At 36.7% G+C, this 15451-nt stretch overlaps 1 protein-coding gene and 1 non-coding gene across 2 annotated transcripts in view; one reads left to right on the top strand and one right to left on the bottom strand.

Moving 5' to 3' along the window:
• Window positions 1-14311, top strand: part of LOC104224059 (NAD-dependent malic enzyme 62 kDa isoform, mitochondrial) — a 38195-nt gene extending 23884 nt beyond the window's left edge. Inside the window, exons 11-19 of the mRNA XM_070165191.1 lie at window positions 3316-3429; window positions 4175-4240; window positions 6261-6333; window positions 6407-6493; window positions 11534-11588; window positions 11695-11766; window positions 11869-11931; window positions 12429-12543; window positions 13900-14311. Coding sequence (XP_070021292.1) covers window positions 3316-3429; window positions 4175-4240; window positions 6261-6333; window positions 6407-6493; window positions 11534-11588; window positions 11695-11766; window positions 11869-11931; window positions 12429-12543; window positions 13900-13974 — 720 coding nt within the window. The 3' untranslated portion in view covers window positions 13975-14311. The remainder of the gene's footprint in view (window positions 1-3315; window positions 3430-4174; window positions 4241-6260; window positions 6334-6406; window positions 6494-11533; window positions 11589-11694; window positions 11767-11868; window positions 11932-12428; window positions 12544-13899) is intronic.
• Window positions 1411-1493, bottom strand: TRNAY-GUA (transfer RNA tyrosine (anticodon GUA)). The gene has a single exon. It is a non-coding gene; the product is annotated as a tRNA-Tyr (tRNA).
• Window positions 14312-15451: the final 1140 nt, after the last annotated feature.

Genomic DNA, 15451 nt, shown 5'->3' with positions numbered 1-15451 from the left:
ATGTTGAATATAATGGGTCTACGGAGAGGTAGAGAAAGGTCGAAGAAGTATTGGGGAGAGGTGATTAGGCAGAACATAGCCCATCTTCAGCTTATTAAGGACATAACCATTGCTACGAAGTTGTGGAGGTCGAGAATTAGGGTAGAAGGTTAGTAGATAGCATAGCTTATTTCCGGTCCTTACCGGTGGTTTTAGCATTACTCTTATTTTTATCCTATTCTTGGATGTCTATCACTATCTGTTGTTACTTCTGCTTCGGTTTTGTTACTATCTCACTGCTGTTATTGCTTTTTTCATGACTTTTTCGTTACTATATTTCTTTTGCTTAAATATCGCGAGTATGCTGGGTTGAGCCGACGGTCTATCGGAAACAACTTTTCTATCTGCACAAGGTAGGAGTAAGGTCTGCGTACACACTACCCTTCCCAGACCCTACTTGTAGGATTACACTGGGTTTTTTGTTGTTGTTGAAATGTCTATATTTTACTACCTGTTTAGAGATAGTGTAGGGAATAGAAGGAAAAAACAGAATAGTTGATCATGGAAACTCTTAAGTTGTCGCAAATATCATGAAAATGAAATAGATGGTTCAAAAGGCTGAGCAGGGACAACTTTTTAAGACCTTGTTTATTCTTCATACTCCACGTCCCCGAACATAAGTAGAAGTGAAAAAATTCATGTATGGAACATCAAACAAGCTGAGAAGCGTGGGCTACGAGCGCTATTTTTGGTGTCGACCTCCATCATGATGCATAGCCGAGCTTCTCCAAACCTTTTTATGTGCTTCCAGAGGAAAAATGAAAATACATTTTGAAACAACAGTAACAAATGAGTTACTTCAGAATCAATCAGGAAAGGTCAATTATACAAGCAACAATAGTACTGGAGTTTCAAAATAAAACTAAAATAACATTATTAATAACTAAAATTTTATGTTTTTGAAGTATATGTGTTTTGTCTCAGATCTACCATTTATGCCTTAAAGTCCCAATAACCCGAAGTAGAAACTTAAAATGTATCTTGCCATTTGCCATTTGACCCGAAATTTAAGATGGTTCTTATTGTGATTGATAATGAACCTGAAAGTCATGGAAAAAGGATGAGCATTGGTCGTTAGGCCGTTTCCTAGTGTCCCACCAAATTCCAGGGTAATCGAACTTCGCTTTCTAACAAGGTTAAGGCGTGACCTAGAAAACGGAAACATCGAGACCTGGGGTCTCATCGAACGAGAAGTTTGAAGATGGAGACCAGGTTTGGCACGAAATCATAAAGGTTTGAGGACCCGTTGGTCAAAGGAAAGGGAAGGTCCTGCTTCCGGGACGGAGTCGTATGACGCAAAAGTGCCACGTTTGAGGCTTCCTACGCTGACGAATGCCTCTTTTCTCTTCTCTGAAGTCTACAACAAACAAGTGGGAGAGGCAGGATTCGAACCTACGTAGAAAAACTTCAACAGATTTACAGTCTGCCGCTTTTGACCACTCGGCCACTCTCCCCTTCCCGGGCCGAGGCCCCCCTCCGTTAACAAAATTCTGGAAAATTAGCATGATCGTATTAGAGTATGCATAGCATGTGTATGAAGTTTATTTCAAGTTGTTATGTCAAACCTTGGTCAACCCTTCCAACTTAAAGCTTCCCAATTGAGAATCATTCTTCCAAAACGATCCCGAAAACTCGAACATCGAAATGAACTATACCCGCAAGTCATAATGCACCATATGAAGCTACTCAAAGCCTCAAACCACTCAAACCGCCGAACGAAAATGATAAAGCTCAAAACGACCGGTCAGGTCGTTACAAGAATTGTCACACAACAATGGAGTTGCACCGTTTGTTGAAGGAATCACAGCAAGTTCAGTTAAGAATTTTTTCATCCATACAACTTCTTTAGCAGCTTCACCAGAAGCTATATATTCTGCTTATACGTTTAATTATGTTTATTTCAATAACACTAATATAATTTTGCTTATTTGGTCATAATTACTTTTCCGTGCATTATGTATACACTATATATATATATAGTGTATACATTTTTTTTCTTCATTATACACCATTCTTTACTAAATCATGCGTTTTAATTACACTATGCTTTTACCCTAACATACTTTGGTACTTCAGTGCGTCTTTTGCTTTTGACAGCATTGTCATGCACATGTTTGTGTGAAACTCTAGTATTATATGTTCTCAATTCACTGTTGCTTAATATTTTGATATAATAGTCTCGTCCATAGTGGTTTTGCTAAAAGGTTCGTGCTCAAGTCTTGAAGGCAGGTGGGACATAGGTTCGGCACTTTGCGTAAGTCAGGCAGCGCTTCAGTCCAGGCATCAAAACGTCAGGCTACTAAGATGCACCTTATCACCCTTGACGACAACAACAACAACAACAAACCCAGTTTGATCCCAGCATGTGGGGTCTGGGACCTTATCACCCTTGAAAAGGAATTTATTAAACGATAAATATAATCGACAAAGTGATATATTATGTTAATGAATGAATGAATTTTTACTGATTAGAAATAGAAATTATAAATCTACAATAAGCAAACTGACTACATGACCTACATTATTAACTTAAGATTCCATCTTTTTGTCTGAATCAGAAGTCAAAATGGTTTGGACTAGATTACATCATAGTTTTACTTAATATATTTCATGTAATATACTATTTTTAACTAGATTACATCATTTTTACTTCATATATTTTCAATTCAAAGATCCATAGAATTGTTGCTTGTATTTACTGTTTTTTCTTGCATTGTGTATATAATTTCCACTTTTGGGCTTTTCTATGCTCACGTTTGACAATGCCGATCCTGGCTCAAAACACACAGATATACAGTGAGAGCACAAGCCCTATGTACAAGTAAAAATCCAGTGGTGGTTTGAGTTTATTGCATAGAAAGATGGGAAAGAGAGTACAGATATAGCAAAAGAAGTGGAATATCAGGCAGAAATTTGACACATAGTGAGTAATTATAGGGTATACCACATATTAAGTACCAGTCTCTTTTGGCAATAATTATATGGGGCAAAGCAACAAGCAAGGTCGTGAAAAGTGCTGAGGTGCTTCTTGCCTGTGAGCAGTTCATGATTCAGACTTCTGTTGTTCCTTTAATGCTTTTGATGCGGCTCTTTAAGTTTCCGTGCTTAGATATTCAAAAGTAGTCTGATCGAATGCCTACAGTACGTCGATCTATGGTGAATGTTAGTTTGGACTTCTTTTTGCATTTCTATAAATATCTTCTTTGTGGATATGAAATGTTTTAGGTGGGTGTAACTATGACGTTATTATTGAAAGGTGTTTAACAATGTATTTAGGGATTAATTACTGAGGCACGTGAAAATATTGATCCTGATGCTCGCCCATTTGCCAGAAAGATCAAAGAGACTGAACGCCAACGACTAAGAGAAGGTGCAACTCTTGCGGAAGTGGTAATTAGCCTTTATCCTTTAATGAGCAAAAACTGACTTTCTCATTTTTTTAAGACTCAGGGTTTTTTATGGACCGTCTTGTCTTAATACCAACTTGGAATTTTCTTATTTTTCAACTGTTTACTTTGAGTATAGTTAAGTATACATAAAAAGGAAAATTTACATGATGACTGTTTCATTTATCAGATAAACATTTGACATCTCAAGGAAATGTAGACCGAGGCAAAACAAGATATCACAGTTGTGTTCAAATTCAACTAATTATGTTGGTTGAAGGATAGAAGCTAATTGGACAGATGAGTGAAATAATATGATGATGGCTAAACTCTGACAAGACCTAAGTCGAGATAAACTAGAACTTTAAATTTACAATTTACTTGAACGATGGTGCTGAGAACATGGATTTCAATGCAACAAGAATATAAGATTAAGATCTTTCATAAGCTAAAAGTGTAAAGTCCTTCTATTACAGTAACTGTAGGTAATCATGAAGCGTAGGTACTCATGAGGCTTTGACTTTGAATAGCTATTACCCATCAGCTGATTTGTGAACTCGTATAGCTTGTCTTTTTAGTCGTGAGCATACATGACGGAGTTGAAGAGTGAAAAAGTTAGGTAGCCGATGGAGGGAGTAGAGATAGAAGCTTATATACCAAGAAATGCATTAATTCATGAGTGAAACATCTCTTATGTTTATCGCTGTGTACTATTAGTATGACTCCAATCTTACTATGTATTGGTTCAGGTACACCAAGTGAAGCCGGATGTACTTCTTGGTTTGTCTGCTGTTGGAGGCTTGTTTTCAAAAGAGGTATAAAATAAAGAATCGATAATTTGGCATTTATTTTAGCTACATAAATATATGCACTTGTTCCTTTTTATTTTGTTGCCGCAACGAGAAGAACTTAATTTATATATTTTCATGGAGATTTGCTTTGCTGTTATCTCGCTTATACATGATAATTTCTTGTAGCACTTGATGCTAGAATGAAAGATGGTTCGCACAATGTTCTTTGAAGATATAGTTCTGAAATTTAGGGGGAAATCACACAGATTTCTTCGAATAACGAGATTTTAAGTAAAAACTACTGCTACAACTCATTGCAAATGAATTGAGGTGTCCGCTTCTTTCATATGAAATTCGAATTTAGAAATTGCAAATTTTCTAGCTTGTAGGATGGGTTTTACTAGTCGAAATTTAAATTTGACAATCTTAAGTTGAATGCTTAATTTTTATTCTAACGTCCAATAATTATGGAAAAATCATTCAAAAGACAACAAGATAAAGTCATGCTAAATAAATATGTTGATTTTGTTTTTAATTATACACTTTTTACATGAGAAAGTTTGCTTTTAAATATACTTTAAATTGCATCTCCAGATTCCAAAATAGATCTAGTTTTTGGTTTAACTTGGTCAGGCAAATTTGCTGGATTCCAGATCTCAGCAATTTATGTGAAAAATTAACATATTGAGTGGGTTTCTATTAATTTAATAAATTTGATGTCTAACCTCTTAGTTCATTGTTTTAAAGTGTTTATTGTGAAAACACTCCCTGTGATTCTGAGGAATAAAGGGGGGATGGCTTGACCATAATTTCCCAAGAAAGAGAGATTCTCACCAATCGGAAGGAAATGGAGGGGTTTGATCCATTTTTATTCATTTTCTTGGTATGAAAATATCTCTGCCATATAAGGGAGAGCTCCTAATTCTTATTCTGCAAATCAGAGTGACGCCATTCCCTATCCATTGGAGATAGTGTTTTAGTAAAGACGAGAGGCTCTCTGTTTCGTGGATGACCTTTCGAAACTCGAAAAAGAGAAACTTTCTTGTATTGTCATAAAATGTGAAACCACAATGCTATTTCCCACTAAGAAATATGTCAATTGTGTAATTGTCTATCAACATTGAGGCATGGTGATTGGATTTTCTTGTCTGCTTCTGTTAAGTTCATTGTAGCAGACTTGTGTCTGCATGCTGACATATAAAGAACGGGCCAAGACTGGGTTTAAGGATTCTCATTTTCCATTTCAGAATAATAACTTAATGTTAGCTGATTTAAAAATTGAACATGGAAATGTTTTTGCTTTAGTTGGAGCACATGTTTTCCTCCCAAATCTTTCTTAGCATTATGGCCTCTTAAAGGTGTGAGAACTGGAAACACATCCTTCCCCCTCCTTTTGTGAGCATTAAAGTTGGCTTTTTTGGATTGGCATTTGTGCGCCGGAGAATGGAGAGCTGCTTTAAATGTGACTTGTAAAGGAGAAAGCGGAAAAGAGAATATGAGAGCCCTTTAACTTTGAATGGTGGTTTTTCTGAGACAACCACGTAACAATACCGTGTGCAGGTTCTTTAAGGTGTTCTGTTTATCTTTCTTTTTTTTCTGGTTTACTTTTGATTTCTGTATGACGACTCTATACCGGTTTTGTTTGTCCTTTACTTTCTCTTGCCCAGGTTTCGGGTTTTAATTATACCTTCGCTTAAGATTTAAAGAAAGCATGTGTACTTATCACAAAGTGAAGTGCTTTGGTGCATTACTTTATGTGGGTAAAGTAAAGTTATTCCCTATGATCAATTATGTGGGTGACTGAGCTAAACTGTGTGAATGGGATGCTTTTAAGAGGAAGGGAGGGAGCAGCCCGGGCTATTATTTGGTTTCATTCCATGTCCCTCTTCCTTACCTGTTTTTTTTTTTTTTTTTTTTTTTTTTTTGTTGTGTGTGTGGTTATAATGATGATTTGGCATGACAGATTTATTGGCTGTCTTTGTAGGCTTTAATTTCTATTTTGGCACTGCTGGAAGATTTGTGTTTGAAATTTTGGAAATTTCAGGTATTGGAAGCCCTTAGACATTCAACTTCAACTCGGCCTGCAATTTTTCCAATGTCAAACCCAACAAGAAATGGTATATACTAATTGAAAACTTAAAAGATTTTGAGGTTGATGGCATTCTCATTCACAACTTTCTTCTTTAATAGCTGAATGCACCCCTGAGGAAGCATTTTCTATTGTTGGTGACAACATTATTTTTGCAAGTGGAAGCCCATTCAAGGATGTGGATCTTGGTATGTCTAGTAACTTATGTATTCCAACACCTGCTATCATTCTTTTGGATTTCTCCATCTTGATAGAGTTTTCATACATTTCTCCTTTTGGTTTTTTAACATTTGGAATACTGGTTTACATGTATGTAAGATTTTTATACATAGATAGCAATAAAAAAGGGATGATACATAATAACCCCTCTGGGGTTGAACCACTTTTCCAGATGCACCATTTATCTTTGCGGGAATTCTATGACCCCCTGGCTATTTTTGAAGCGAAATAAATACCACCTTCAGTGCTGATGTGGCACCGAGAGCGCATTTTCCCAACCCAACACACGTGAGGAACAATAAAAACAAGACAAAAAAGTTCTGGTGGGACCCACCATCTTCATTTGACTCCATATCCACTCATCTTCTTCATTTTCTCCTCCCTCCCTACTAATAGCCATTGAAGGCGAAAATCAAGCTTTCTTGTTCCGATTTTATTAAACTTTCCTCTTCATATCACATCTATGTTCCATCTCTAATATCACCTTCCACCATTTTTGGAGCCACAAGGAAACACCAAAAAGCACTTTCGAATTTCCACAATTAAACCCACCAATATTTTTATAAAAAAAAGCTGTTAATCTGTAAATTTGTAATAAAAGAACCTTCGAAACGTTGTTCTACTATCACAAGCCATTCCATTTCTTCATTCTTCATCTAAAAATTCATTTATCACCCACTGTTATTTGCAGATTAATTTGTAAATAATTAACAAATTTAATTGCATGAAAATAACTGAAAAGTACGATCTTTTTATACCCCTCACATCTTGAATCTTATTAGAAGTAACCAAAATTGTTTGAATGTAGCAGCAAAAAATAGTTGAGATTTGAGAGAGCGGGCAAATCTTTTTTTTTTCCAAGTCAACTTTTGCCGATCCTTTTCGACGGATCTACCATATTTTTTTTGATGACCGAGAAATCCATCTGGGGCCCGATCCTTTGGACCAACCGCAACCTTCGAAATTCGGTGGATAATGGGCCCGCCCCTCTACCCTTCTCCACTTAAATACCAGGCTTTACCTTGCATGGTGTGGGGGCTTGAACCGGTGACCTAAGACACAAATCCACCAGTTATCCACACATATTCTTCTTAACCATAAACCATGTGACAATTTAAGAACTGGTAAATAAAAAGGAAAAGGAAAGAAAAAAGAAAGAAAAAAGAAAGTTTGGAAAGAATTTTGTGAAGTGATAGTCACTTTCTGGGAAGGACAGAGGAGGAAGATTAAGGAAAGAAAAAGAAAAAATATTAAAACAAAATAAAGCCAAAAGAATAAAAAAAATAAATATTTTTATTAAATGTACACGTGTCAGGCGCGCGTGCTTCACCTGTCAACACATACGTGGTTTTGGCTAATTAAGGGTATAGTAATTCCATTTCGAAATCGTCCAGGGGGGTCATAGGAGCCCCGCAAAGATAAAGGGTGCATATGAAAAAGTTGTTCAACCCCAGGGGGTAATTATGTATTATCCCAATAAAAAGTAGTAAATTTATGTAATCTGTAATACTCCATTCATCCCAATATTCTTGATAAAAATTACTTCTTTTGTCGCATTTGATGTGACTGGTTTTGACTGGGCAGGTAGTTTAAAAAACAAAGACTTTTGATGTACAAGTTAAATATACGCAGAATACAAAAATTGCATATACTACCAACAATTAAATGAGATGTGGTAAGAGCTTCGCATAACCCTTCTTTCTCTCTCCTAATAAAAAAGTCCGTTTTTTTATCAAGTGGGTTTCCAACAAGTCATATCACTGAGGATAAAAACTTGGTGTTAACTTAAAATAGTTTTCAAGTATAGAAATGTGTCAATCTTTTGGGGAAACACACTAATAAGCAGCGTTGTGAAGAGCGAGAAGCGAGGAAAAGCGACAAGCCCCTTTTCACTTAAAGCGTGAAACAAGAAGCGAAGCGCTTGCTTTTTTGGAATGAAGTGGAATTAAAAAAATAATACTAAAATAAATACTGCATAGACAACACATGTTACACATGTAACTACATACAACACATGTAACTTCCAGTACTAAAAAATTGGCAGTGAGACTAAGGACAAAAACTATGAAGAACTGAAGAAAAAAAATTTGACATCATTTCGCTGCAATTTTAAGGACTGAAACGAAAATAAGAAGAAGAAGAGGAGAATGAGAAAAAGAACTGAAGGGGAAAAAAAATTTGGCAGCATAAATAGCACTGAAATGAAAAGAAGAAGAAGGTGGTGGAGGAGGAGGAAAAAAAAAATACCTGGGCTTGAAAATTGAAACCCTAGTCGCTGCTTGCTCTACTGCTCGCTGATTTTGTAAAAAAAAGACTGAGCTTTTTTATTTTTAAGTGACTTAAAAGATAAAAGCGAGCGCTTCCGTCGCTTCTCGCTTCGCTAGCGCTTCTCGCTCTTTTGGCAAAAGCGTATACTTCAACCTATCTGTTACGCTTCACCCTACTGGCTGCCTCGCTTCGCTTCGCTTCACGCTTAAAGCGCTAAAGCGAGTGCTTTTCACAACACTGCTAATAAGGAACCAGAATCAGATAAAATGGGATAGCAGTAGCAGTTTTGAGGTATAAGAGAAAATTCATGCTAATCTTTTTTTTATTTTTTTTAATTTTTTTTAATTTTTGTTTTTTCGCCCGGTCTCCGGTACCGGCATTGGGGCATGGCTAAATCTCGATTCGTACCTGGGAAGTCCCATATTGAGAGGTAAAACGTTCCCTAACAAAGGCTACTCCATACCCAGGGCTCGAACACGAGGCCTCTGGTTAAGGATGAAGGAGTACTTACCACTCCATCACAATCGTTGTTGGTCATGCTACTCTTTTATTCTTCAGTCATATAATTACATGACAACTTCTATTTATTTGTGTGAGATATTTCAAATTTGATTCGATATATCATTCACTAATTAAGAAAACCAACATTTTAAAGTACTTTTAAGTGCATACGATCTTAATGTATATAGGGTTGTTTGAAGTCTAAGCATGCTTTTATGCAAGACTAAATTGGAACATAACCAAGTTTTGTTTATACACATTGTCGAACATTATTGTTGAACATCTTAAGACAGATACTATCCTAAATTTCTTTTGGGTTGAGAGATACACCTCTGTGATTTAACTTGATCTCTATTTTAGAATTTGGGTTTATGCCGGGGCGCTCGACTACGGAAACCATTCACCTTGTTACTTGTTAGGAGATTGATGGAACAATATAGGGAGAGGAAGAAGGACTTGCATATGGTGTTCATCGATTTAGAAAGACTTGCGATAAAGTCCCGAAGGAGGTTATGTGGAGTTGTTTGGAGGCTAGAGGGGTACCTGTGGCCTACGTTAGGGTGATTAAAGACACGTATGAGGGAGCGAAGACCTGTGTGAGGACAGTGGGAGGGGTCTCAGACCATTTTCTGGTCATGATGGGTTGCCATCATGGGTCGGTACTCAACCCTTTTTTGTTTTCCTTGGCGATGGACGTACTGACTCGCCACATCCAAGGGGAGGTGCCGTAGTGCATGTTATTCGCAAACGATATTGTTTTGATTGACGAGACGCGAAACGGTGTTAACGCGAGGTTAGAGGTGTGAAGACAGACTCTGGAGTCTAAAGGTTTCAAGCTGGGCAGAACCAAGACAGAATACTTGGAGTGTAAATTTAGTGGTGCTACTCAGGGAGTGGAAGGGGAGGTGAAGCTGGATTCACAAGTCATCCCTAGGAGAGAGAGTTTCAAGTACCTTGGGTATATTATACAGAAGGATGAGGAGATTGATTAAGATGTCACACATCGTATTGGGGTGGGATGGATGAAATGGTGACTTGCTTCTGGTTTTTTGTGTGACAAGAAGGTACTACCAAAACTTAAAGGTATGTTTTGTAGAGCGGTGGTCAGACTGACTATGTTTTATGGGGCTGAGTGTTGGCCAGTCAAGAGCTCTCACGTCCAGAAGATGAAAGTATCAGAGATGAGGATGTTGAGATGGATGTGCGGGCATACCAGATTAGATAAGATTCGGAATGAAGTTATTCGGGACAAGGTGGGTGTGACCCATATTGAGGATAAGATGTGGGAAGCACGGCTTAGATGGTTTGGTCATGTGAGGAGGAGAAGCACATACGCTCCGGTAAGGAGGTGTGAGAGGTTGACATTGGATGGCCTTAGGAGAGGTAGAGGTAGGCCGAAGAAGAGTTGGGGAGGTGATTAGGCATGACATGGCGCAACTACAGCTAACCGAGGACATGACCCGTGATAGGAAGGTGTGGAGGTCGAAGATTAGGATAGTAGGTTAGGTAGTCTAGATTATTCATGCCGGTAGTGTTAGTACGTACTCTCGCATTTGGTTGGTAGTAGGCTTATTTGAATACCTTTCGTTTTTTTAACATTTCGATCATCTTACTATCTTGTTGTGTATGCTGCTTTTACATGGTTTTTCGGTATTGTCCCGTCTTGTTTCTTATTATTATTGTGGGTACCTATGCTTTCCTGAGCCGAGTGTCTATTGGAAACAACCTCTCTACCTCCACAAAGGTAGGGGTAAGGTCTGCGTACACACTACCCTCTCCAGACCCCACTATGTGGGATTATACTGGGTATATTGTTGTTGTTCTATTTTAGAATTTCTCTGTGGTCCTTGTCTCTCTCTCTCTGTGTGTGTGTCTTTGTTTCGTCCTTCTCTGTACCTAATTAAATACTTAAAAAGAGAAGCTTTTAGGATAAGGTAAATGTTACAGTCCGACTTTCTGATATTTATTTTTCTGCTGTACTTCAGAAAAAGAATTACATCTTTGTGTAACATTTATAGCATTTCTTCTTGCTTTTGACAATAGAAAAATGCTAATAGGATATTCATCATGCATGTTTAGCAAAAATACTTGGGGGAAAAATATATTGTACAGAAAAGTTTGGAAAAATTATTATTTTTTATTAATTTCGGTATAGGTAAAGCCATACAAGATAAATTGATATCAGATGTACAGTTCTTGTCCTTGGAGTAACAATTTTTATCTGCATGGGAATTTTGCAGGAAATGGTCATGTTGGACACTGCAACCAAGCAAACAACATGTTCCTTTTTCCTGGGTTAGACAAATGTCCAAAGATGAAGCTAGCTAGTTTAAGCTTTTCCATATTCTCTTTTCTGTTGTTTTTCTTTTCCTCCTAACAATGTTTTTCGTACATGCTTCAGAATAGGACTTGGTACTCTTCTGTCTGGATCTAGAATTGTTTCAGATGGCATGTTACAGGCTGCAGCTGAGTGGTACTATCCTCTTTCGATGCTTTAGTAAAGTTTCCGAGTCTACCGATCTATTAGCACATGAGTATATACTTCTAGTTTCTAACTAAGACGTGGATATTGCAGCTTGGCTGCGTATATGACAGAGGAGGACATCCTCAAGGGGGTTATATACCCTTCGATATCCAGGTATATTCTTTAGAAGTATTTGGGAGCTTCATTTACAGGGGGGACAACTTACCGGGAAAAACTACTAGGAGGCAACTTTAGGAACACAAAGCAACATTATGAGACTAGTAAAGAAGTTTTTTCTATTTTGCTGCCACCTAAAAATAGATAAGGAATGTTAATCTTCTCAGTTTGCTCAGGAGCTGCATTCCATACATGAGAAACGAAATTTTTATTTCAGAAAAATGCTTATGAATTTCTTTAGTTGGAGACTGATAAGAAACTTGTCTCAAGTTGGCACCAGTTCTCAAGATCTGCTAAATTCCCAGTAAAACCCTCTTGGATGTCAAGTAAAGACGGTCTTACAAAACTCTAGACTTCCTCAATCTTCTAGATCTAGTTCTCCATCTCTTGAGAATCATTTTACATTTTGAAATGCATCACTACGATGTCATTGCTCTCTATGCATCAGATTTACATTGTTGGTAAACTTAGTGAATGAACTATTTTCATCACAGGATACGCGATATAACAAAGGAGGTAGCTGCAGCTGTGGTAAAGGAAGCTATAGAAGAGGATCTAGCAGAAGGATACCGTGAAATGGACAGTCGAGAGTTACGGAAACTTGATGAGGTATTTTTACTTTATGAACCAGTTATCTTTGGAGATATATAGGAGCTTCCCAAACCGTGTGTTTGCACCTGGGACTTGTTTTAATTATGTATAATTACCCCAGTTATGAATGAGCTAACCAATAATATATTGTATGAAGTACATGCTATTTACGCAAGTTATTGTATTATTGATGCAATTAGCAAGGGAGTCATCAACCAAAATTATGAACCACTGGAAGCATGTTAAATTGCAAGGGTTTCATAATAAGATGGAATTAAGACAGTATATGAATTGCAAATTTAGCTCTGATGAGAATGAAGGCATAAGAAGAATGAATGAAAATGAGATTTAGACGATACTATGGTGCATAAATGCACATAATTTAGATATCTCAGCTCATTCTCGTGGTAGATTGGAAATGATAGCTGAAGATTTAACACGCATAATAGATTGATACACGAAATGGAGGAATGCTACGAGGTTTCTATGTGATGAAAAATACCTAACATGGTGAAAGGCAAGTTCTATAGCATGATTATGAGTCTAACAAAGTTAAATGTGAGGCATTCTTGGGTCTCTAAGATCCGATGCACCTGCAAGATAAATTTCGTAAAATTTCGGATATAAGATGGATGTAGGGTTACACAATATTGGACAAGATTACGATAACTTCTAGGCCCTCTCCTTGTTCCCCCTTTTCTCTTGGGATAGTGCCTTCAGGCTTTGCCTGCCCTTTGTAATAACAAATACCAGCTTGGTCCTGGAAAGCGCTGGCAACAACAGAAAGGAAGAGATTCATGTACCTGTGTCCACCCTGAGTTGTATGTGATTGTTGCATGCAGTAGTATATTTTGAAACTTGGATTCTTTAGTTGGTGGTAGCTTCTATTCAACATGTTATTGAATTACAACTAAGGAGAATCTACCACCAATGTATGTGGTGGGATGGATGAGATCCCTTCACCTTTAACGAAAAGGTCTCGGTTTCGAGCTATGGGAATGAAAAAATTCCTGGTAGAGAATGCTTCCCCCTTGAATAGGTCCTATACGACACAAATTTGAATTAGTTGGGAACTTGGGATAGTGGTTTTTGGATACCAAATGGTTTAAAAAAAAAAAAAAGAAACTAAGGAGAACCTAAAACTTTTTTGACCGTCTGAGAAATTTGTGTAGTTGTGTGATAATTGCCTACAGTAATATATTTTTAAAACAAGGGTTTTGTAATTGGTGGAAATTCAGAACATTATTGAACTGCAACTAATAAGAACCTAAACCTTTTTTGATTGTTCGAGAAACTTGTTCAGTTGGCTGTGATAATTGCTTACGTTAATATAATTTAAAAACTTGAATTCTTTAATTGGTGGAACTATTGCAGGCACAAATATCTGAGTTCGTGGAGAACAATATGTGGAGACCGGATTATCCAACATTGGTTTACAAGAAAGATTGATCATCCTCGTTGCTAGCACCTTTTCATGTCTCTCGCAGCATATAAGCACGGGTGCGATGGATCCGACACAATCATGGACATTTTTGCACACGATGGCTCTTCAACATTTGACAGGCTGAGGACTTCTTGAATATTATAGCTTTTATTGGGTAGTCCATACGTTGGTTCTGTAAAAGTGAATCAATGCCCTTCTCTTCCTTGCATGATTTTGAGCATCTTGTTGTACAAATGTACTATAATTAGCCCTCTTATGTAGGTGGTGTGTACAAGTGGTTGAAGTTCTGTATACTCTTTCTGGCTTGTATAATAAAGGATAATTCAGAGTTTAAAGTGTTTATTTTCGACTCTCAGCAGGTTAATGAATTACTCCACTTTGCGACTCTTCATGCTGAAATTTATTGAGTATAGCACTTATTTGTTTATTTTCTGAGATTCATAACTCTGAAACTTAGGTCGGTGAAAATATTTAATTTATCGACGGTGGTGGTGAAAAATACTTATTATGGTTAATGTAAATCTTTCAGCCTATCCAAATTCTGGAAAGAACTTTCCAACGGAATAGAAAATACGGCCATGAAGCATCTCACGTTCACGTAGTGTCTAGGGAAGATTTGCACCCCAAGAGTGTAATGTTGATAGCCTATCCTGGCACAAACATTAATGGTTGATTTCATGGCTTCAATTCATAACATATAGGTTAGACGGAGATAATTTAACTATTGCTACAAAGTAACCCCCTTCAACTTTCTAGTGGAAATTATGTTGAAATTTTGATATTTCTGGAAGCTTAAAAATGATTTGAAAGTTTTACTGCAAGAAGTGTGGTCTCTTTTCAGTCTAAAAGGTGGTTAAGCTATCAAAAAACTGATATTCTTGCTGCTAAATTGTGCTATTTTTGGAGTACACAATCCAACACTAACCAAAACATACATGCAAACAATAGTAAAAACGGCAAAGGACCAAATATACCCCTCTACTTTCAAATATTGTTTATCTGTACCCTTCGTTATACTATTGGGCTATTCATACCCCTACCGTCATACTTTGGAACAAAAATACCCCTATTTTGGATGGAGTGCCACGTGGCAGCACCAGATTAAAATGACCCATTTTTTTTACCCAACCCGTTTTACAAAAAACCCACAACCCGAACCATATTTTCATTTTTCAGTTTTTTTAAAGAATTTTCTTTTTGCAAAACTTAAAAAAAAATTGCAAAATATTTTCGTTTTTTTGAACTGAGTAGATACTGAAAAGATTTTGCAAAACATATTATAAAAACTGAAAAAATCGTTTTTTTACAAAATATTGTTTTTTGTAAAAACTGTAAAAACTGAAAAAAATTGTATAAACTGAAAGAAAAAAAAATTCAGTTTTTAACAAAATATTTTCGTTTTTAAAAACTGAAAAAAATATTTCCAACAAAATATTTTCGTTTTTGAAAAATGTTTTTTTTTTCGTTTTTTCATTTTTTTTA

This window comes from Nicotiana sylvestris, chromosome 12 (genome assembly GCF_000393655.2).
Source record: "Nicotiana sylvestris chromosome 12, ASM39365v2, whole genome shotgun sequence".
NCBI lineage: Eukaryota > Viridiplantae > Streptophyta > Magnoliopsida > Solanales > Solanaceae > Nicotiana > Nicotiana sylvestris.
Note: the sequence above shows the minus strand (reverse complement) of the source record. Positions and strands in the feature narration are given on the sequence as shown.